At 34.9% G+C, this 22,343-nt stretch overlaps 4 protein-coding genes across 4 annotated transcripts; 3 read left to right on the top strand and 1 right to left on the bottom strand.

Annotated features, from left to right (window-relative positions):
* Positions 1-2,039: 2,039 nt before the first annotated feature.
* Positions 2,040-2,618, bottom strand: LOC137819194 (uncharacterized). Its single transcript, XM_068622968.1, has one exon. The coding sequence runs from the start codon at positions 2,616-2,618 to the stop codon at positions 2,040-2,042; it is 579 nt and encodes a 192-aa protein (XP_068479069.1).
* A 3,931-nt stretch (positions 2,619-6,549) lies between these two features.
* Positions 6,550-10,446, top strand: LOC137819568 (disease resistance protein RUN1). The gene is made up of 5 exons (XM_068623451.2): positions 6,550-7,131; positions 7,223-8,324; positions 8,485-8,760; positions 8,869-9,597; positions 10,000-10,446. The coding sequence occupies exons 1-5, from the start codon at positions 6,614-6,616 to the stop codon at positions 10,408-10,410; spliced, it is 3,036 nt and encodes a 1,011-aa protein (XP_068479552.1). The 5' UTR covers positions 6,550-6,613; the 3' UTR covers positions 10,411-10,446.
* Positions 10,447-12,979: 2,533 nt separating this feature from the next.
* LOC137819193 (uncharacterized) lies at positions 12,980-14,253 on the top strand. Its single transcript, XM_090296602.1, has 3 exons — positions 12,980-13,282; positions 13,355-13,979; positions 14,069-14,253. The coding sequence occupies exons 1-3, from the start codon at positions 12,980-12,982 to the stop codon at positions 14,251-14,253; spliced, it is 1,113 nt and encodes a 370-aa protein (XP_090152728.1).
* A 2,144-nt stretch (positions 14,254-16,397) lies between these two features.
* LOC137818102 (disease resistance protein RUN1-like) lies at positions 16,398-20,593 on the top strand. Its single transcript, XM_090296265.1, has 5 exons — positions 16,398-17,329; positions 17,432-18,530; positions 18,632-18,907; positions 19,028-19,756; positions 20,137-20,593. The coding sequence occupies exons 1-5, from the start codon at positions 17,001-17,003 to the stop codon at positions 20,545-20,547; spliced, it is 2,844 nt and encodes a 947-aa protein (XP_090152391.1). The 5' UTR covers positions 16,398-17,000; the 3' UTR covers positions 20,548-20,593.
* The last annotated feature ends 1,750 nt before the right edge of the window (positions 20,594-22,343 follow it).

The following is a 22,343-nucleotide window of genomic DNA, read 5'->3' as shown; positions in this document are numbered from 1 at the left end:
TATAAGCGGATTTAACCGAGAAAGTGTTTGATGGAGGGTCGTTCCATAACCTTACATCCTCGTACTCAGGTTGAACTGACACCAGTGATATTACCGACATAAAATCCTCTACCATAGACTTCTCCCATTCGAACCATTCTCTTCTCCAACTGAACTTCCACTCCCACCTGCCTGTATTCCACCTGCCAAAACTTCTGATAGTCTTGTCTTTAAGCTCAGAGTTGTTGTATATTCTTTCATACCTTGCTTTGAGTTGGCCAATAGCTAGCCATTCGTCTTCCCAAAATTTGATCTTCTCCCCTGTTCCAACTTTCCAGGTTGTATTCTGATTGAACCAGTTGTCACCTTGGTCTAAGCGACCAACTTTAAATAAATCATTCCACCATCTAGATGTAAACTTATTTCGTTTCGGTGCACATGAAATCGACAACCTCCTCAGGTCGTACTTAGATTCCAAAACCTCCTTCCAAAGTCCACACTCATTGGACTCTAACCTCCATAACCATTTTTCCAAAAGAGCCTTATTAAACGAATCAATACGTCTAATGCCTAAACCACCCTCCTCCTTCGCTTTACAAATATTTTCCCAACTAGTCCAAGCGATTTTCCTCCCTTCCTTTCCCCATCCCCACAAAAACTTTCTCTGTAGCTTAGCAATTTCTTTACACACTCCAGTTGGGGCTTTAAAAAAGGATAGAAAAAATAGTGGAACAACATTGATAACAAATTTTATAAGGCAGACTCTTCCCGCAAAAGATAAATTTCTTCCCTTCCAGAGAGACAACTTCTTTCTTATCTTTACTAACACTGGTTCCCATAAAGAACACCTAGATGGATTGCCGCCTTTAGGTAAGCCTAGGTAAGTGAACGGAATATCCATTAGACCACAATGGAGAATTTCAGAATACATTTTCACCTCGTACCTATCTACTTCGATTGCCCCGATCTTACTCTTGTGAAAGTTTACTTTGAGGCCAGAGCTTAACTCAAAACATCTTAGAATAGCCTTGATGCACATGATGTTCTTCACATTTGGTTCACATACGAAAAGGGTATCATCCGCAAATTGTAGTAAATTCACCTCCTCCTTCTTACCCCCTACTTTGATACCTGAAAGCAAGTTTTTTCTTGTCGCTTGCTTTGCTAACCCAGCTAATCCTTGTGCGACAATCAAGAACAAGAACGGCGCCAACGGATCCCCTTGTCTAAGGCCTCTAGTTGGTTTGAATTCCTTTGTCGGAATATCATTTACCAAAATCGAGACTGTAGCTGATTCAAGGCAGGCTCTAATCCATTGAATCCACTTCCCGCAGAAGCCTAGCCTTCCCATCATGTAAAATAAAAACTCCTAACTTACCGAATCATATGCCTTCTCAAAGTCAAGTTTCACGATCACCCCACTCTTTCTCCTTTTTTTCAAATCGTCCACCACCTCATTCATAACGAGAACACTGTCTAGCAAACCTCTATTAGACAGAAAAGTAGATTGTGACCTGTCAATCACATTCGCAATGACCCTTTTAATCCTATTAGCTAGCACTTTCGTCAGAATCTTATATAGACAACCCACAAGAGATATAGGTTTATACTCTTCAAGGGATTGGGGATTCTCCGATTTTGGGATCAACGTTATAAAGGAAGCATTACAACCCTTCGGTATCATCCCCTCTTTATGAAAGAATTTTACAACTCCCAACATGTCTTTTTCTAAGATATTCCAATTATTTTTAATGAAGCTGAATGTTACTCCATCTGGGCCAGGACTTTTATGGCTATCGCAATTCCAGATGGCTTCCTTTATTTCTTTTTCATCAAACGGATCTGTCAAGAACCTGTTTTCAGAATCAGATATCTCCTTGAAAACCACATTGTCCAACCTAACTCTGATATCTTCGGTAGCCGACATCTTGTTTTTGTAAAATTCCAAAACCATCTCTTTTACCTTGTTTGGTTCTTCCACCCAGTTCCCGGATATATTACAATTAACACCTTTTATTTCATTCCTCATCCTCCTCCATTTGATTGAAGCATGAAAAAAATTAAGAGTTTAAATCCCCCTGCTTAATCCACAATGCTCTTGACTTTTGTTGTAATAGAGATTCGATTCTCTCATTTTTTAAAACCTGTAACTGACTTAGAAGTTCTCTTCTTTCAATGATCATGTTTTCGTTCAAACCTTCCTCATCATCTCTCGAATCCAACACTTGTATTTTCCTCAAGATCTCAAGTTTTAACTTATCAGTGTACCCAAAAACATCTTTGTTCCAACCTTTCAGGTCACTCTTTAGCATTTTCAGTTTCTCTTTTAATACCAAAATTTTGTTACCTTGAACCAAGTAACTTTCCCACTTGCTTTTAACAAAATTAACAAACTCTTTATCTTCCTGCCAAATGTCAAGAAACCTAAAAGGTTTTGGGCCCCAATCTGCCACATTTGATTTTAACACTATCGCACAGTGATCAGATATTTGTCTCTTTGCAACGTATTGCTTACTACTTGGCCAGTGTTGTAACCATTCAAAGGACATAAAAAACTTGTCAAGCCTACTCTTTGCTTTACCGTTAGGTCTATACCAAGTGTATTTTCTTCCAATGCAGGGTATATCCACCATTTCCATATTATCAATGAAGTTATTAAAACCTTGCATCTCTCTCTATTAACCCCCCTTCGTTCCCTCTCATTTCTTATAGAGTTGAAATCCCCCAATATACACCAAGAGCAGCAAGGTTCCCTTTGCCTAACCTCCAATAACTCTGACCACATCTGTGTTTTCTCATGTATAATACAGGAAGAATACACATTTACAATAATAACAGGGATATTTTTCTCCTTAGATAACCCAGAGAACACAATGAACCGTCTATTAATAATGTTACTAGTGCACTAAAAGAACATTTTGTGCCAAGCCATAAGAATACCCTCTGACCCGTTTGCTGGCTCACTATATAAGAAATCAATGTCATTGTCTCCCCATAACTTACAACATAAATCTAAACTGAAGTTATTCATTCTTACTTCTTGCAAACAGAACAATTTAATCCCTTCCTTTCTAATAATTTCCTTTACATACCTCCACTTTACAGGGCTCCCAAACCCTTTCACGTTTAAAGAAAGGATTCTCATAAACAACCTAAAACCTCCCCCTCTTCCCTTTTAAGTTTCATAAACCTGTCCCTTTTTTCTAATTCTTCTTATCTTACCATAACTTTTCCTTCTTCCCCACAAGAAGCCCCTAACTGTTTGCCCAACTCCCACACTCTAATTGTTTCAAGGCTCCCATGTTTCAACCAAAATAAGCGATTGCAGTTATCAATGGCCGTGTCAGAAACAAAATTACTAATTTGAGAAAGAACTGACCTTATATTCTTGCGTTCATCCCGCTTGCTACTTTTGCTTGATTCTCCCACCCATAACACTCTCCTCTCCATTGTTGCAGACGAATTAGAGGTGAACGAATTGTGGACTTGCTTTTTTAGGTAGTCCACTTCATCCTCAATCAGTTGGGTCCCCTTTTTCTTTTGCTTGTCAAACGGAAGATAAGTGTCTTTGATTCTGCTTGATTTTGAATCCGATTGAAAATGGCATTGCTTGTGCTTAGTCTTTACGACGACAAGGGAGAGTAGCTTAGAAGATTCGTTTACCTTCCCCTCTTGTGACTCTCGTAACGAATCCTCCACCCTCGATACAGACTTAGATGAAACGTGAACTCCCCCCTTGTTCCCTTCCACCGTCGACGATGTTTGAGAGGATAAATCCTCTGTTCCTTTCACTTCCGGTCTCACCGTGCACGGAAAACTCCTCCTATTCTCCTTCGTAACCTTAAACAATTTAGAAGGGGGCGCGGTGGTTGCTTTGTTTCGTGCTTTCCCATAGTGTGAGGTGATTTTGTCTTTCCCGCTAAGGCCTCCTTGTTCTGATTCATTGAGAGAAATAAAATTTCCAGATATGAGTTGCCTTCCCAGCGACCCGTTCCAAAGCTTCTCCTCTCCACAAACAGCTGGGCCAGATTTCGACGGGGCCTCAATAAGATTTTTACTTCTGCACCTCCCTTCCTTCTCCACATAGGTTGCGAAGACCAGCCCTTCTTGGGCCATTACTGAAGGCCCAAACCTATTGTCCACATCAGCCCTACTTAGAGCCGTTGGAGAATTAGCCTCTAGGACATCCTTTCCTATGATAGTACTGAAAATAGGTGCAGAGAGAGGGCCTATTGGTCTAACCGAGGTAGACTCGCCACCACCCACCGATACAATAGGTTCCGATCTCCGGTGGCCTTGCATCGGCGGTGGCTGGACGTTTCGCATTTCCGCCATCATATTCTCCTCCTCCACCTTTCTAACGTCCTCGAAATCCCTACTCCCCGAGCGCGTTGAAGCATTTGATGCAGTTGAGCCCACCTCTGTTTCCATGCCTTCAGATTCTTCGCTCCAATGGCATTGACACAGTTTATAGTCTGGGACAGTACACTCTTCCTCCACCGAAACCTGATACAGAACCTCGTTAATCTTCATATAACTGGTTATCTTCGCCTCACATCCCACTGAAACTCTAATTCTGAACCTTGCATACTCGAGCTCTTCCAATGCCAAAGTTGCCTCGTCAATCTCGACAGGGGTTCCCAGTAACGCTGCTATGTGCTTGAAACATTATGAATTCCATAACTTCAGTGGTAAGCCCCTATCTTTTTATAATATTAATACTAATAATTTTATTTTATATTGATATATAACATAATAAAATTTAATTTAATAAATTGATGTAATAATAACAAAGATGATAATAATAATAACAATGTTAAAAGTAATTATGATAATAATTTATAATTGTAATGTTGATATTTTGTGGATAGACATATTATATTGATGACTCATTCTGTTTTTGCATTTTTGCTCTGCTGCATACTTTTATGTTGCACTGCTTTAAGCGTGGTTATATCAACAAGACATATCTTGTTTTGATTCTCCTTTTCAATGTCTTATTTGAGCATGAATATTCATTTTTCTTAAACTACTTAAATAATTTATGTTTTCTCGAGTTTATTCTAACATGGTATTCTCTGAGATATCTCTGGAACATTGCCTGACAGGTTTTCGCTATAGTAACACTAAAACCTAAAAACTAAGATAGGATTCTAAGAAAAATGAAATGTCTTTCTCATTCATTCACTGCACTGGTATTAAAATAGAGTTTGGAAAGGCCACAATGGGTCTTCCCGTTGTAAGCAACATTACATTTCAACCGTTAGATCTCCCTTGATCCAACGACCCTCAACGAATGACGCCAAAATTTTAATTCATCATTACAGGTCATATCATGCATTCGGCGCTGCCAACGTCACATACCACCTCGGGAATCCCAACCGTCACACCAACCCCAAATAAAGACTCTTCAGATTAGACATCCTCGAATCTGGGGGGCAAGTGTACCGGTCCGATCAGCACGACCGGGACTATGACTCAGCACCCGGTCCAAACCGACTGACATGACCAACAGTGAGACTAGCTAATGACCTAACATTGGATAATCCCCTTTTATTAGGCCCATTAATAACAATGGGCCCATAACAATAATATAAATTAGCACAGATCGCAAGGGATCAGGCATTCATCTAATCCTAAATACTGAGTGTCGAGTGTTGAAGATTAACTTGAGTGTCGGAGTGCCTTTTGCGGGTACCATTTGAGTCCGAAGCAAGCAAGGAGGAGTGGAAGAGCGAGTGGGAAGGTTCGACCGAAAAGGAAAAAGGTGCAGACCAATCGAAGGAGGACCCGAATAGTTCTCTTGGTTCCAACCTCATTTGAAAATAGTAACCATAGGAGGAGATGATGTGGTACATGACTTGATGAAAAAGCAATTGCTTCAAATTTCTCTTTTGTCACTGTGCATCAAAGACATTTCTTTCTTTAATGGTGTGGGACTTCAAGATTTGATCTCTCTTGAAAATCCATAGATTGCAAATTGTTTGAACCTTAAGTTGTTGCCACAAATGGAATTGCTCCCTCATTCTCTTTCTTTCCTTAGCATCAGTGAATGTCCTCTATTACAAGAGAACTATATATGCAAGGAATGGAGGGATGAATTGGCCTAAGTTCCATATTCCAGTGTAAAGATCAACAAAAATAAAAGTATCCATTTGAATAACCACAGATTTTATCAGAATTTTTAACTTTTCTCACTCATGGTAAATTATGTTCCATTTTTTAATTAAATTTTGTTGTTGAACTTGTATGCCTCAATGTTGAAACTGCTCCTGTATTTCTCAATAATATGTGTTGTATTATGCTGCTTGGTTTATACATTTATTGTTTAAAGTCAGATTTTAGTATCTTTAAATTATGTTATCAAATATTCATTAATTGTTATCATGCTTAAAGATGGAGAATTGATGGGTTTAAAATGGCTTTTAAGGTAGCAGTCTGTTATCTAACAGAGGTAGCTTTTCACCTAATTAAAAAAATGATGAACTCCTTGTCACTGCATTACAAAAAAAACATAAACAAAAGAAATATGAAATTTCTTAACAGACTCTTAGATGAGATGATAAGTCCATAAACAATTGTAATTTGAACATCTTAACATTATTGCTTTTGAAGAGTTGACTTCAATCCTTTGATGGAATTCGCTTCTTCTTCATCATCATCATCGTCTTTATCCTTCTTAAAATCAGAACCCCAGTTCAGATACGATGTGTTCATCAACTTTTGGGGAGAAGACATCGGTAGAAAGTTGGTTTCTCATCTCCATTCTGTCCTTTTACAAGCTAAAGTCAACACTTTGATCAAGGAGGAAAATCTGCAGGGAATGGAGCTGGAAGAACACATGCGAGCAATAGCAGCCTCTAAGATTGCAATAATCGTTTTCTCCAAATCATACACTGAATCTACCTGCTGTCTTCTTCAGCTTCAAAAAATCATTGAATGCCAAGAAACTTTTGGCCAAATAGTTCTGCCCATATTTTACGAGATTGACCCATTGGATTTACGTGATCAGAAGGATGATTGTGGAAAAGCGTTGGAAGAAGCTGCACACAAAATCTATTCAGGAGAACAACTGGAACATGCATTGTTAATGTGGAGCCGTGCACTCACCAAAGCTGCAGGTATCAGTGGTTGGGATGTCAGAGATCTAAGGTAAACAAATGAATTATTCTGTTTGAGACTGAATGAAACTTATGTTAAGGTTGTGATTATTTTTCGTAATACATTACCTTTCATCTTCAAGGCATGATGCTGAACTTGTGGAGCAAATTGTTGGCCGCGTTCAGACATTGTTGGGCTATGCAGACTTGCCTATTACCGAATTTCCTGTTGGATTAGACTCCCAGGTGGAAAAGCTGATTAGATGTATTGAAAATCATTCCACGAGAGTGTGTATGATAGGGATATGGGGAATGGGAGGATCAGGTAAAACTACCATAGCCAAAGCCATCTATAATCGAATTTATCGTCTATTCATCGGTAAGAGTTTTTTTGAAAATATTAGACAAGTTTGGAATCGAGTATTTAGAAGGCGTGTTCCTTTGCAAGAAAAACTTCTTTATGATGTCCTAAAATCCAAGGTTGAGGTGGAAAGCGTTGGGATGGGAAGAACTATGATCCAGAACGTACTTTCTCGAAAAAAGTTGCTGATTGTGCTTGATGATGTGAATGAGTTTGACCAATTAGAAAACATATGCGGGAATCGTGAATGGTTCGGTCAAGGAACTGTGATAATCATTACAACTAGAAATGTTGACGTACTGAACAGACTCAAAGTTGATTATGTTTATAAAATGGATGATATGAACGAAAACGAGTCCCTTGAGCTTTTTAGTTGGCATGCCTTTAGAGAAGCAAAACCAAGAAAAGACTTCAATGAACTTGCAAGAAACATAGTAGCTTACTGTGGAGGACTACCACTAGCTCTTAATGTCCTTGGTTACTTTTTATATAAAAAGAGAGTGGAAGAGTGTGAAAGTGTACTGGAAACACTAAAAAGAATTCCCATGGATGAAGTTCAGGAAATATTGAGAATAAGTTTTGACGGTTTATGGAATGACACGGAAAAGGATATATTTCTTGATTTATGTTGTTTCTTTATTGGTAAAGAGAGAGGTTATGTGACAGAGATACTAAATGGATGTAGACTACATGCTGATATTGGAATAAGTGTTCTCATTGAACGTGGTCTTATAAAAGTTAAAAAGAACAACAAACTTGCAATGCATCCCTTGTTACGAGACATGGGAAGAGAAATTATTCGTCAAAGTTCGCCAGAAGAACCGGGTAAAAGGAGTCGATTATGGTTTCAGGATAACGTAATAGATGTACTGAAAGAGAATAGTGTAAGAAAATTCTTTATATGATTTTGAAACTTATTTTGAATTTATTTTCTTTTTCAAGTGCAATGCATGTGTTGTTAACCTGTTAGGCTCAGCATTAAGTAAATGATCAACAGATATTGAGAGATTTCTGAATTGTTTCTCTTCGCTATATTAATCACAGGGGACAGAAGCTACCCAGGGATTGTCCCTGAAACTGCATTCAACCAACAGAGGTAGCTTCAAAGCTCATGCTTTCAAGGAAATGAAGAGATTAAGACTGCTACAACTGGATCATGTACATCTTACTGGAGATTATGGATACTTTTCCAAAGAATTGATATGGATTTGTTGGCAAGGGTTTCGTTCTAAGTACATACCAAAAAACTTTCCTATGGAAAACGTAATTGCAATTGATTTAAAACATAGTCATCTTCAGCTCATCTGGAAAACACCCCAGGTAATTATTACGTGTTTTTTTGTTTTAAATCGGTAGGTTAATTAAAATAGATATAGTATAATTGGTTCCGGTCATAACTATTGCATTCTTCTATTTTCTTCTTTGTAGGATTTAAAGTGGCTAAAATTTCTTAATCTTAGTCACTCCAAGTTCTTGATAGAAACACCTGACTTTTCAGGACTACCAAGTCTTGAAAAGCTAATTCTAAAGGATTGCCCAAGTTTGTGCGAGGTACACGAATCCATTGGAGATCTCCGCAATCTACTACTGATAAATTTGAAAGACTGCACAAGTCTAAGCAATCTCCCCAAAGAGGTATATAAGTTGAAATCTTTAAGAACTTTCATTCTCTCTGGTTGTTTGAAGATTGACATATTGGAAGAAGATATAGCGCAGATCAAATCCTTGATAACTCTAGTAGCTGAAAGTACAGCTGTGAAACAAGTGCCCTTTTCAATTGTAATCTCAAAAAGCATTGGATATATATCCCTACGTGGATTTGAAGGATTGTCAACTAGTATTTTTCCTTCTATCATTCGGTCTTGGATGTCACCAACACTGAATCCCCAATCTTTTGTTAGTCCGTTTTGCATGGATATGGAGAATAATAATTGGCGTGACCTTGCGCCATTGCATAGCAGCCTTGCAAATCTTCGCAGTATTTTGGTTCAAGGTGACACGGAGTTTCAACTATCTAATGAAGTGAAAACCATTCTTGTTGAATACGGTGTAAATTTTACAGAATCAAGAATTTCAAAGCATCACTTGAGGTTTTCTTTGATTGGTGTTGGAAGTTACAATGAATTCCTGAATACTCTTAGCAATAGCGTTTCTGAGGTTCCTTCTCTAGCTCTTTACCTCTGTTTACTTACCTTCACCCTTCATTTTAGCTATTAGTTAAGACAACATGAAATGATCCTAATACAATATCTAAAAGAAACTACATTACTTACCTTTTTTCAACTCGTTCTATAGTCGGAATGTTTCATCTAAAAGTACTTGATTTTAATGATCGACAAGCCAAACGATCATGCTACACAAGATTCAAAGAGCTGTAATACTTAAGCAGAAATAAACAGCAAACTATTATCAGTTTGGGTAAATTTGATCTGTGTATTACATTGTAATTTGAATTAAAAAAACCCATATTAGTGATTTGGAATGATTAAATGGTGATTGTAGGTGATCATTTGAATAGCAAAATTACAAACATGACTAAGCCTTGATTTCCTGGTACAGGGATTGTCAAGCAGTGAGTCTTGTGATGTTTCTCTTCCAGGTGACAACTATCCTTATTGGTTGGCGAATGTGGGTGAGGGACATTCAGTTTGTTTCAATGTGCCTCAGGATTGTGACATGAAGGGAATGGCTTTGTGTGTTGTATATTTATCAACCCCTGAAATCGTGGCAACTGAATGTCTTACAAGTGTCTTAGTGGTTAATTACACAAAGTGCACATTACATATGCACAGGCATGGCAGAGTAATTTCCTTCAATGATGAAGATTGGCATGGCATAATGTCAAATTTAGGATCTGGAGACAAGGTGGAGATTTTCGTGACTTTTGGTCATGGATTGGTGGTGAAGAACACAGCTCTCTATTTGATATGTGGTGAATCAAATGACTTGGAAAAAGAACCTGTTGAGTAGTAATTTATAGTTAATAAATTCAATGTTTATTTTGTCCTGTGCTTATGAATGAGTGATTGGCTGAAGGAGCTTGTGTCATTTACTTTTTTGGAGGGTGCTGTTATGGAATGAAGAATGAATGGTCATGATGATGTGGTTCTGAATGATAGAGAATCAAATGTGAATGGTGCTTACACCTTGGTGGAGCCATATCACGGAGGAGCTGCTGTCCAAAAGCATAGATGGTAAATTCTAAAGCAGCATAGTAATGGCAGGACACACAGTACAGTAGGGTCACCTTGTTGTAACAGTAGCTTGTTTCAGAAGATAGAATATGTATATCTTCAGTATGTTGGTGTAAAAGGGTTGGGATAACCCTTTTGTATCCCCTTTAATTAAATTCTATTCTTTGCTGATAAAAAAAAAAAAAATTTGTCCTGTGATTATACCTTCTTGCCTGTGCTTAAGTTGTTTATTGTATTTCCTTTCTAGTCGCTCATTCTCGTAGTTTTGTGTAATAATAATGATAAATTTATTATTATTATTATTGTTAAACTAATGATAAAGTTTATCACAATATATTCCTTATCCTAATAATAGAAAAGAAAAAGAAAAAGGTGAAAGATGAGATACCACAATTGAAGAGTTTACCTATCGTAATAAAGAAATATAAGGAAAGGTCAATAACACAATTCATGGGCATATTAAAGAGATTGAAAATTAACATTCCTTTTAAGCAATGGAAAAAATGTCAACATATGTTATGTTAAGTTTATGAAGGAACTCCTTACAAATGGGTTTTCTTATCCACTTACTATGTTGTGCTTATGGTGGTTCTTGTGCTTGTTTCTTGAACTATTGATCATGTTTATCAGTTCTCTCCATTGTATTCAAATATTCTCTTTAATAATAATAATAATAATAATAATAATTTTCTTAATCTTAAAAATATTTTTTTATAACTATAATACTAATAATTTTATTTTATATAGATATATAACATAATAAAAAAATTAATTTAATAAATTGATGTAATAATAATAAAGATGATAATAATAATAATCATAATATTAAAAATAATTATGATAATAATTTATGATAATTGTAATGTTGATACTTTGATTTTATTCTGAGAAGCTGTGAAACATGACTGTTAGAGAAAAGTTATACAATGTGAGATAACTGCTTTGGAGTCAAATCAAACATGGGAGACTATTATTCTAGCTAAGTAAAATAAAATAAAATAGATATTAATAGATATTCAAAATAAAATATAAGGCTAATGGGACAGTTGAAAGGTATAAAGCAAGGCTAGTAGCAAAGAGATACACACAAACAGAAGGCATTGACTACCTTGATACTTTCTCTCCATTAGCAAAGATGATCACCATAAGGTTGTTTCTTTCTCTAACTTCTATCTATAATTGGAATTGAAACAATTAGACATAAACAATGCCTTTTTACATGGAGAGTTGGAAGAAGATGTATACATGGTTGCTCCTCCTGGATTGACTTCTATTCAACCACGACAAGTTTGTAAATTAGAAAAGGTTTTATATGGCCTTAACCAAGTTAGCAGAGAGTGGTTTTCCAAATTGTTATCCTTTTTGTTTTCTATGGGATATACAAAATCTATGAATGATCATACCTTGTTCATTAATTCTTCTTCTAAAGGATTTTTTACAACATTATTGGTGTATGTGGATAATATTGGCAGGAAATGATAAATAGGAGATTGAGCGAATCAAACAAGCCTTGAATCAAACATTCAAGATTAAGGATCTTGGGGTTTAAGATATTTTCTTGCTGTTGAAATAGCAACAAGTAAGAAAGGGATAATGATGAATGAAAGGAAATATGCATTGGAATTGTTAGTAGATGCAGGTCTTTTAGCCAGCAAACCTGCACTGCACTTACTCCAATTGATAATCATGCAAAATTATCTTCTACTGAAAGTGTTCCTTTCATAGATGTTCACGCCTACAGAAGATTGATTGGAAGACTTGTGTATCTCACTAATACTCGACTTGACATAACTTTTTTGTGCAACAACTTTCTCAAATTCTTGTTGAGCCTGCAATTAGAATTCTCAAATATATTAAAGGAGCTTCGAGTCTTGGTTTATTTTTCTCTTCCAACACTTCTGCTCATTTAAAAGCCTTTGTGATAGTGATTGGGGCACCTTTAGTGATTCAAGACAATTAGTGACTTGTTTTAGTGTGTATCTTGGGAATTCCCTCATATCCTCGAAATCAAAGAAGAAAGTGTTAGCATTAAACGCAAAGTCGTCATCTTTTATTTTAGCATTTGAATAGCCAATAATTATTATCTTTAATTCTAGTTTTGAATGTCATTTATACTATGATTTAAATGTAAATTATAGTATAGGTTTTATGAGAGACAATGTAGAATTTGAGAAGTCTATTGTAAGACTATTTAGAGAGATTGTATTCTTATTTGAAAAGTAGTAGTGAAATAAAATATATATTCTTTGTTCACAAATATCTTACTCTGTTTTATTCCCTCAACACCAACAATTGGTATCAAAGCTATTTTCTTGAGGGACATGTGAGGTTAGTAGAGTACACCAATGGAAGGAGGATCAAATTTTTCTGCAATGACACCACCTGTCTTTGATGGAGACAATTATCAAATGTGGGTTGTTCGTATGGAAACCTACCTAGAAGCATTGGATTTATGGGAAGCTATAGAAGAGGACTATGAAATTCAGTCCCTTCCAGAAAACCCTACGGTGGCACAAATAAAATCACAGAAGGAAAAAAAGATGAAGTGGTCAAAGGCAAAAACATGCCTATTTGCAGCTGTATCTCCTATGGTATTCACAAGGATAATGTCCTTGAAGTCAACAAAAGCAATATGGGATTACCTCAAGGTAGAATATGAAGGTGATGAGAGGATTCGTGGAATGTAAGCCTTGAATCTAATCAGGGAGTTTGAATTGCAGAGAATGAAGGAGTCAGAATCTGTAAAAGAGTACTCTGGCAGACTTCTAAGCATTGCCAACAAAGTGAGGTTGCTTGGATCTGTGTTAAAAGATTCAAGAATTGTGGAAAAACTGCTTGTAACAGTTCTAGAGAGGTTTGAAGCCACCATAACAACCCTGGAGAATGCAAAGGACCTATCAAAGATTTCTCTTGCAGAGCTCTTAAATGTTTTACAAGCACAAGAACAAAGGAGAGCCATGAGACAAGATGGAGCAGTAGTAGAAGGAGCCTTACCAACCAAATATGAAGGTGGTTGGAGAAACAAAGGTAGAAATTATCCTCCTTATAAGCATTGCAACAAGTTAGGTCATCCACCGTTTAAGTGCTGGAGAAGACCTGATGCTAAGTGCAATCAACTTGGGCATGAAGCAGTCATTTGTAGAAACCAAAGTAAGCAACAAGATGTACATGCTCAAATTGCAAATGAGAAGGAGGATGTACTTTTCGTTGCAACTGGTTTTTGCAACAATATTTCAAGTGCATCTCGGCTAATTAACAGTGGTTGCACCAACCACATGACACATGACAAAGAACTCTTCAAAGAATTGAGAACTACTAAGATTAAAAGGGTGAGGATTGGAAATGGTGAACACCTGGTAGTAAAAGGAAAAGGCACAGTAGCTATCACAAGCTATAAAGGTATAAAATCATTACATATGTTCTTTTTGTGCCAGAGATTGATCAAAATCTTTTGAGTGTTGGTCAATTGTTGGAAAAAGGCTATAAAGTGATGTTTGAAAATAAACATTGCTTAATCAAAGATGTTGATGGCAAAGATTTGTTTAAAGTTGAAATGAAGGGAAAAAGTTTTGCTCTCAATCCAATGGAGGAGGAGCACATGGCCTTTAAATCCAAATAAAGTGTCACTGAAATTTATGTACCTGACTTGAAAAGTAATATTCTCAGTGTGGGACAATTATTGGAGAGCGTTGAAGCAAAATTTGATAATCTAGAAAAAAGGTTTACAAAATTGGAAGAAAAATATGTTGATATGGAGAAAGACAAGGAAGCTAGATTCAATCAAGTTGAAGAACTTCATTTGTTGCTTTTGGCACAAAAATAAAAGGTGAATGAATTACAATTCAAATTAAAAGTCCCTTTTGGTTCATGTGTTTTACTTGAAAATAGTGGTTTTGATTTAGGAGAAGACCATAAATGGAATGGTGTTGAGACATCATCTGAAAGGGATATATGGTCTAATCATTATGTTCAAAGCTCATTGAAGTCATTTTCTTTCTTAAATCCTTTTAATTCAAAGGGTGAAAGTGAAGAAGATTTTGTTTGGAAAATTAAAAGTAATTCAATACAAAATTCTGCACGGATTGATGCAGTGAAGAAAACTAAAGTTGCTTCCAATCCAGAATAGTATGGTGACTACTAGAGGGCAGTTGGGGTAAGGAAAAATATAAATTTGGAAGTGATGACACTCAGAAAAGAAATCTGAATGAATAATATGAAAGGTTTGAATTTGAGGAGGATATTTTAGCATTAAACTCAAAGTCGTCATCAGTTTTATTTTAGCATTTGAATAGTCAATAATTATTATCTTTAATTCTAGTTTTGAATGTAATTTATACTGAGTTAAATGTAAATTACAGTATAGGTTTTATGAGAGAGAATGTAGAATTTGAGAAGTCTATTGTAAGACGATTTAGGAGATTGTATTCTTATTTGAAAAGTAGTAGTGAAATAAAATATATATTCTCTGTTCACAAATATCTTGCTCCGTTTTATTCCCTCAACACTAACAGAAAGGAACAATATCAAAGAGTTATTAATTATGAAGTTGAATACAAGGCAATGACCATTGTTACATGTGAAATTCAATGGCTAACTTATCTCCTAGATTTCAAAGTTCCTTTTGAGAAACCATCTCTTTTATACTGCGACAATGACTCAGCCATATATATTGCATCAAATCCAGTGTTTCATGAGCGTACGAAACACGTAAAATAGATTGTTACATTTTCTGGAAAAAAATGAAGAAGTGTCTCACATTTGTTTTCCATTTCTACCACAAAACAACTGACTGAAATTTATACCAAAGTCTTCAGTCCTCAATCTTTCAAGAGTATTTGTTCCAAGTTGGGTTTTATCAATATTTGCTCTCCAAATTGTGGGAGCTAACAAAGGATATGAATACAAGATTTCTAGAAGGAAGCTAATATTAATTTTGTCTTTTCTAATTTTTGGTAGTTTCTTTTCTCTTTGTATATATGTGTAGCTTTTATTTTATCTTTTCTTATTATAGCCTTTATAGACTCTTTATTTTACATTATATCTCTTTAGTTTAACCTATAATGAGTATACTAGTATATATTCAGACTCTTTACTTGGATTTAAGTAAGAAAAAGAAAATAAATAAATAAAATATTCTTTTTTATATTCTTTGTCTTTTTTTTTCTCATTTGTTCATCATCTCAATTTTTTTTTTTGTTATAAATTGTAATCATCTATGGGTTTAAAATGGCTTTTAAGGTAGCAGTCTGTTATCTAACAGAGGTAGCTTTTCACCTAATTAAAACAATGATAAACTCCTTATCACTGCATTACAAAAAACATAAACAATATAAAAAATAACCTACCGGAGATAAACCTTCCATTAAAAATTTAATGCCCGGAAATATATTTTTGCTTGAGCTAAGCACTTTAATCAATAAAAATATATGGAATTTAAAATAGAGTGATTGAGGGTGGGTCATAACGCACTTCGAGATTACATATAAAAAATATTATTCTTTGCAGCACTAACCTGTTTTTTTAATATAATAGAGTTTATTATCTTTTCACCATCTTTTTTCTTAAATAAAATATAATTACTTTATTCGTTGTATATTTAGAGTTATATTTAATTTAATATAAAAAAAAATTAAAAAAATAAATTGAATCCTTATATTTTTTTAAAATATATACAAATTAATTTTTTTTTTAAGTGACACTTTACCACATCATATGTGTGCTGTTAATGTAGATAAAAGTGGAATTGGGTGTGTACGAGGTGTTAGGTGTAGTAATGTAGATTGAGAGAATAGTTTAGTAAAAAATTAATTGAAAATTAGATTTTTTTGAATTTCAAACAGAGGATGATCCAGATGATTAAGATAAAGCCAAGCATGGCCGCGAATACGTGGCGGAGGAGAATGAGTGTGGTGGTGGTGGCCGCAGACCTTGTTCATGGTTGCGTGGAAATGAGTGTGGATTCGTTGGTAACTAGGCTGAATATACAGAGGTGTGTTTTGGATTCACCCGAGGAGAATATTCTCCGTTTCCTCCAAGACGCCACCGTTTATATAACTTTTTTATCCTGAAATTTCTTACCAGACTCTTAGATGAGATGATAAGTCCATAAACAATTGTAATTTTAACATCTTAACATTATTGCTTCTGAAGAGTTGACTTCAATTCCTTTGATGGAGTTTGCTTCTTCTTATCCATCATCATCATCATCGTCTTCATCCTTCTTAAAATCAGAACCCCAGTTCAGATACGATGTCTTTATCAACTTTTGGGGAGAAGACATCGGTAAAAAGTTCGTTTCCCATCTCCATTCTCTCCTTTTACAAGCTCAAGTCAAAACTTTGATTAAGGAAGAATCTGCAGGAGGGAATGGAGCTGGAAGAACACATGCGAGCAATAGCAGCCTCTAAGATTGCAATAATCGTTTTCTCCAAATCATACCCTTTATCTACCTGCTGTCTTCTTCAGCTTGAAAAAATCATTGAATGCCACGAAACTTTTGGTCAAATATTTCTACCCATATTTTACGAGATTGACCCATTGGATGTACGTTATCAGAAGGATGATTTCGGAAAAGCGTTGGAAGAAGCTGCACACAAAAGCTATTCTGGAGAGCAAATGGAGCATGCATTGTCCAGATGGAGCCGTGCACTCACCACAGCTGCAGGTATCAGTGGTTTGGATGTCAGAGATTTCAGGTAAACAAATGAATTCTTGGTACTTTTTTCTGTTTGAGACTGAATGAACATATGTTAAGCTTGTTATTTACTTTTGGTAATACATTACCCTTCATCTTGAAGGCATGATGCTGAACTTGTGGAGAAAGTTGTTTTCCGCATTCTTGAATTGCTGGACTATGAAGACTTGTCTAATACCCAATTTCCTGTTGGATTAGACACCCGCGTGGAAAAGGTAATTGAATGTATTGAAAATCATTCCACCAAAGTCTGTATGATAGGAATATGGGGAATGGCAGGATCGGGTAAAACTACCATAGCCAAAGCCATCTATAATCGAATTTATCGTCCATTCATCGGTAAGAGTTTTATAAATATTAGACAAGTTTGGGATCGAGTAGATAGAAGGCATGTTGATTTGCAAGAAAATCTTCTTTATGGTGTCCTTAAATCCAAGCCTGAGGTGAAAAGCGTTGGGATGGGAAGAACTATGATCGAGAATGGACTTTCTCAAAAAAAGTTGCTGATTGTGCTTGATGATGTGAATGGGTTTGAACAATTAGAAAACCTATGCGGGAATCGTGAATGGTTCGGTCAAGGAACTGTGATAATCATTACAACTAGAGATGTTCACGTACTGAGCCGACTCAAAGTTGATTATGTTTATAAAATAGATGTTATGAATGAAAATGAGTCCCTTGAGCTCTTTAGTTGGCATGCCTTTAGAAAAGCAAAACCAAGAAAACAGTTTAATGAACTTGCAAGAAACACGGTTGCTTATTGTAGAGGACTACCACTAGCTCTCGAGGTCCTTGGTTCCTTTTTATGTGATAAGACAATGGAAGAGTGGGAAAGAGTATTGCCAAAAGCAAAAGTAATTCCCAAGCTTCAAGTTCAGAAAATATTGAGATTAAATTTTGACGGTTTGTGCGATGACATGGAAAAGGATATATTTCTTGATGTATGTTGTTTCTTTATTGGTAAAGATAGAGGCTATGTGACAGAGATACTAAATGGATGTGGACTGCATGCTGATATTGGAATAAGAGTTCTCATAGAGCGTGGTCTCATAAAAGTTGAAGGGAACAACAAACTTCAAATGCATCCTTTGTTACGAGAAATGGGAAGAGAAATTATTCGTCAAAGTTGCCCAAACGAACCAGAGAAAAGGAGTCGATTATGGTTTCAGGATGATGTACAAGATGTACTGAAAAAGAATACTGTAAGAACATTCTTTATATGATTTTGAAACTTATTTTGTATTTATTTTCTTTTTCTAGTGCAATGCATTTGTTGTTAACCTGTTCTCTATATTCATCACAGGGGACAGAAGCTACCCAGGGATTGTCCCTGAAACTACATTTAACCAGCAGAGATTGCTTCAAAGCTCGTGCTTTCAAGAAAATGAAGAGATTAAGACTGCTACAACTGGATCATGTACAACTTACTGGAGATTATGGGTACATTTCTAAACAATTGAGATGGATTTCTTGGCAAGGGTTTCGTTTTGAGTACGTACCAAATAACTTTCATATGGAAAATGTAATTGCAATTGATTTAAAACATAGTCATCTTCAACTCGTCTGGAAACAACCCCAGGTATTTATTACATGCTTTTTTGTTTTAAAACTCACATGTTATAGTATAATTGGTTCTTGTTATAACTATTGCAATTTTCTATTTTCTTTCTAATCTTTTGCAAAATAACTATCTTTGTAGGTTGTAAAGTGGTTAAAATTCCTTAATCTTAGTCACTCCAAGTTTTTGAGAGAAACACCTGACTTTTCAGGACTACCAAGTCTTGAAAAGCTCATTCTAAAAGATTGCCCAAGTTTGTGCAAGGTACACCAATCCATTGGAGATCTCCGCAATCTACTACTGATAAATTTGAAAGACTGCACAAGTCTAAGCAATCTTCCCAGAGAGGTATATAAGTTGAAATCTTTAAGAACTTTCATTCTTTCTGGTTGTTTCAAGATTGACATATTGGAAGAAGATATAGCGCAGATCAAATCCTTGATAACTCTAGTAGCTGAAAATACAGCTGTGAAACAAGTGCCCTTTTCAATTGTAATCTCAAAAAGCATTGGATATATATCCCTACGTGGATTTGAAGGATTGTCAACTAGTATTTTTCCTTCTATCATTCGGTCTTGGATGTCACCAACACTGAATCCCCAATCTTTTGTTAGTCCGTTTTGCATGGATATGGAGAATAATAATTGGCGTGACCTTGCACCATTTCATAGCAGCCTTGCAAATCTTCGCAGTATTTTGGTTCAAGGTGACACGGAGTTTCAGCTATCTAATGAAGTGAAAACAATTGTTGTTGAATACGGTGTAAATGTTACAGAATCAAGAATTTCAAAGCATCACTTGAGGTTTTCTTTGATTGGTGTTGGAAGTTACAATGAATTCCTCAATACTCTCAGCAATAGCGTTTCTGAGGTTCCTTCTCTAGCTCTTTACCTCTGTTTACATACCTTCACCCTTCATTTTAGCTATCAGTTAAGACAACATGAAATGATCCTAATACAATATCTAAAAGAAACTACATTACTTACCTTTTTGCAACTCGTTTCTATAGTCGTAATGTTTCATCTAAAAGTACTTGATTTTAATGATCGACACACCAAACGATCATGCTACACATGATTTAGAAATAAACAGCAAACTATTATCAGTTTGGTTAAATTTGATCTGTGTATTACATTGTAATTTGAATTAAAAATGCCCATATTTGTGATTTGGAATTATCAAATGGTGATTGTAGGTGATCATTTGAATAGCAAACTTATAAACATGACTAAGCCTATCTCCTTGTACAGGGGTTGGCAAGCAGGGAGTCTTGTGATATTTCTCTTCCAGGTGACAACCATCCTTATTGGTTGGCGAATGTGGGTGAGGGACATTCAGTTTGTTTCAATGTGCCTCAGGATTGTGAACTGAAGGGAATGGTTTTGTGTGTTGTTTATTTATCAACCCCTGAAATCGTGGCAACTGAATGTCTTACAAGTGTCTTAGTGGTTAATTACACAAAGTGCACATTACATATGCACAGGCATGGCAGAGTAATTTCCTTCAATGATGAAGATTGGCATGCCATAATGTCAAATTTAGGATCCGGAGACAAGGTGGAGATTTTCATGACTTTTGGGGATGGATTGCTGGTCAAGAACACAGCTCTCTATTTGATATGTGGTGAATCAAATGACTTGGAAAAAGAACCTGTTGAGTAGTTTTTTATAGTTAAGAAATTCAACGTTTATTTTGTCCTGTTTCTCACTTCTCGCATTGCCTGTGCTTAAGTTGTTTATTGTATTTCCTTTCTAGTTGCTCATTCTCTTAGTTTTGTGTGTAATAATAATGATAAAATTATTATTATTTTTAATATTATTATTGTTAAACTATTTCTAAAATTTAACACAATATATTCCCTATCGTAATAATAGAAAAGAAAAAGAAAAAGGTGAAAGATCAGATACCACAATTGAAGAGTTTACCTATCGTAATAAAGAAAGATAAGGAAAGGTCATTAACACAATTCATGGGCATATTAAAGTGATTGAAAATTATCATTCCTTTTAAGCAAAAAATGTCAACATATGTTATGTTAAGTTTATGAAGGAACTCCTCACAAATGGGTTTTCTTATCCACTTGCTTTGTTGTTCTTATGGTGGTTCTTGTGCTTGTTTCTTGAACCATTGATCATGTTTATCAGTTCTCTGTATTCAAATATTATTTTTAATAATAATAATAATAATATAATTTTCTTAATCTTAAAAATATTTATTTATAATTATAATACTAATAATTTTATTTTATATGAATATATAACATAATAAAAAATTAATTTAATAAATTGATGTAATAATAATAAAGATGATAATAATAATAATCATAATATTAAAAGTAATTATGATAATAATTTATGAAAATTGTAATGTTGATACTTTTGTTTTATATCAATAATGTTGATATTTCGTGGGTACACATATTATATTGATGACTCATTCTGTTTTTGCACTTTTGCTCTGCTTCATACTTTTATGTTGCACTGCTTTAAGCATGGTTATATCAATAAGACATATTTTGTTTTGATTCTCCTTTTCTTTGTCTTATTTGAACATGAATATTCATTTTTCCTAAACTTCATAAAAAATTTCTGTTTTCTCGAGTTTATTCTAACATGGTATTCTCTGAGATATTTCCTGAAACATGGTTATATTTTTTCATTCCAGTTTACATCAATTATGGTAGTTTCTTATTGCACTCCTACATTTTTCTTCCTGCACCCCTATAATTTTATAAATCTCGAAATTGACCTACACTTTTTATTTGAAATTGGAATCTAGGAGTGTGCTATGGATTCATCATGCTGCTTTCTAGACGAGGAGGTGTTCTGGAAGCAAAGTTTGCATAAATTTTTTATTTTCAGATTGTTGAATCTAGAAGCTTGATTTCTATTATGGAATGATGTATATGGAATGATTTTTTTCAATTATGGATTTCTGAATCCGAAATGCATATTTTGAATTACGGATTAGCGGATCCATAATGGTTTTTTTAATTATGGATGTTCTGTTTTTTTATTTTGGATTAACACTATCATTCATGTACTACCGATAGATAGTACCAATCTGGAAGTTTATCGAACGCGTCAATCCAAAATTTTACTGAAAGCACCAATCCAAAAATTTATCAAATTTCGTAATGGTGCAAATAAAAAATAAAGAATGACCATTGAATGAAGAAAAACAAAATCATATAAAAAAAATAAGACTTATAAAAAAAAGATTCGAACACTATTCAAATAACAAATGTTACTCTAAGAATGAGATTCACATTTATTCGATAGTTGACTCGATTAATAATAATTCAAGTAACATAATATAACATAAAAAATATTATTCTTATATTTATTCTCTTTTATTAAAACAATGTTATTAATTTATTTAACATGACACGTTATTTACTTATAAGACCATTACAATCAAGATCTGATTAACCAAATGAATTAAGGAAATAAAATAT

The sequence above is a fragment of the Phaseolus vulgaris genome, chromosome 10 (assembly GCF_051622355.1).
Source record: "Phaseolus vulgaris cultivar YP4 chromosome 10, ASM5162235v1, whole genome shotgun sequence".
NCBI classification, from domain to species: domain Eukaryota; kingdom Viridiplantae; phylum Streptophyta; class Magnoliopsida; order Fabales; family Fabaceae; genus Phaseolus; species Phaseolus vulgaris.
The sequence above is the reverse complement of the archived record's forward strand: the minus strand, read 5'-3'. Positions and strand labels throughout refer to the sequence as shown.

Bases quoted from the DNA above. Each gene is read 5' to 3' on its own strand.
- LOC137819193 (XM_090296602.1), top strand. From the start codon at position 12,980: ATGGAAGGAGGATCAAATTTTTCTGCAATGACACCACCTGTCTTTGAT. The intron at 13,283-13,354 runs GTAGAATATGAA...TTTGAATTGCAG, and splicing joins CAATATGGGATTACCTCAAG to AGAATGAAGGAGTCAGAATC. The intron at 13,980-14,068 runs GTGAACACCTGG...TTTTTGTGCCAG, and splicing joins AAGGGTGAGGATTGGAAATG to AGATTGATCAAAATCTTTTG.
- LOC137818102 (XM_090296265.1), top strand. From the start codon at position 17,001: ATGGAGCTGGAAGAACACATGCGAGCAATAGCAGCCTCTAAGATTGCA. The intron at 18,531-18,631 runs GTAAGAACATTC...TATTCATCACAG, and splicing joins ATGTACTGAAAAAGAATACT to GGGACAGAAGCTACCCAGGG. The intron at 19,757-20,136 runs GTTCCTTCTCTA...CTCCTTGTACAG, and splicing joins TCAGCAATAGCGTTTCTGAG to GGGTTGGCAAGCAGGGAGTC.
- LOC137819568 (XM_068623451.2), top strand. From the start codon at position 6,614: ATGGAATTCGCTTCTTCTTCATCATCATCATCGTCTTTATCCTTCTTA. The intron at 7,132-7,222 runs GTAAACAAATGA...TTCATCTTCAAG, and splicing joins TGGGATGTCAGAGATCTAAG to GCATGATGCTGAACTTGTGG. The intron at 8,761-8,868 runs GTAATTATTACG...TCTTCTTTGTAG, and splicing joins TCATCTGGAAAACACCCCAG to GATTTAAAGTGGCTAAAATT.
- LOC137819194 (XM_068622968.1), bottom strand. From the start codon at position 2,618: ATGGAAATGGTGGATATACCCTGCATTGGAAGAAAATACACTTGGTAT.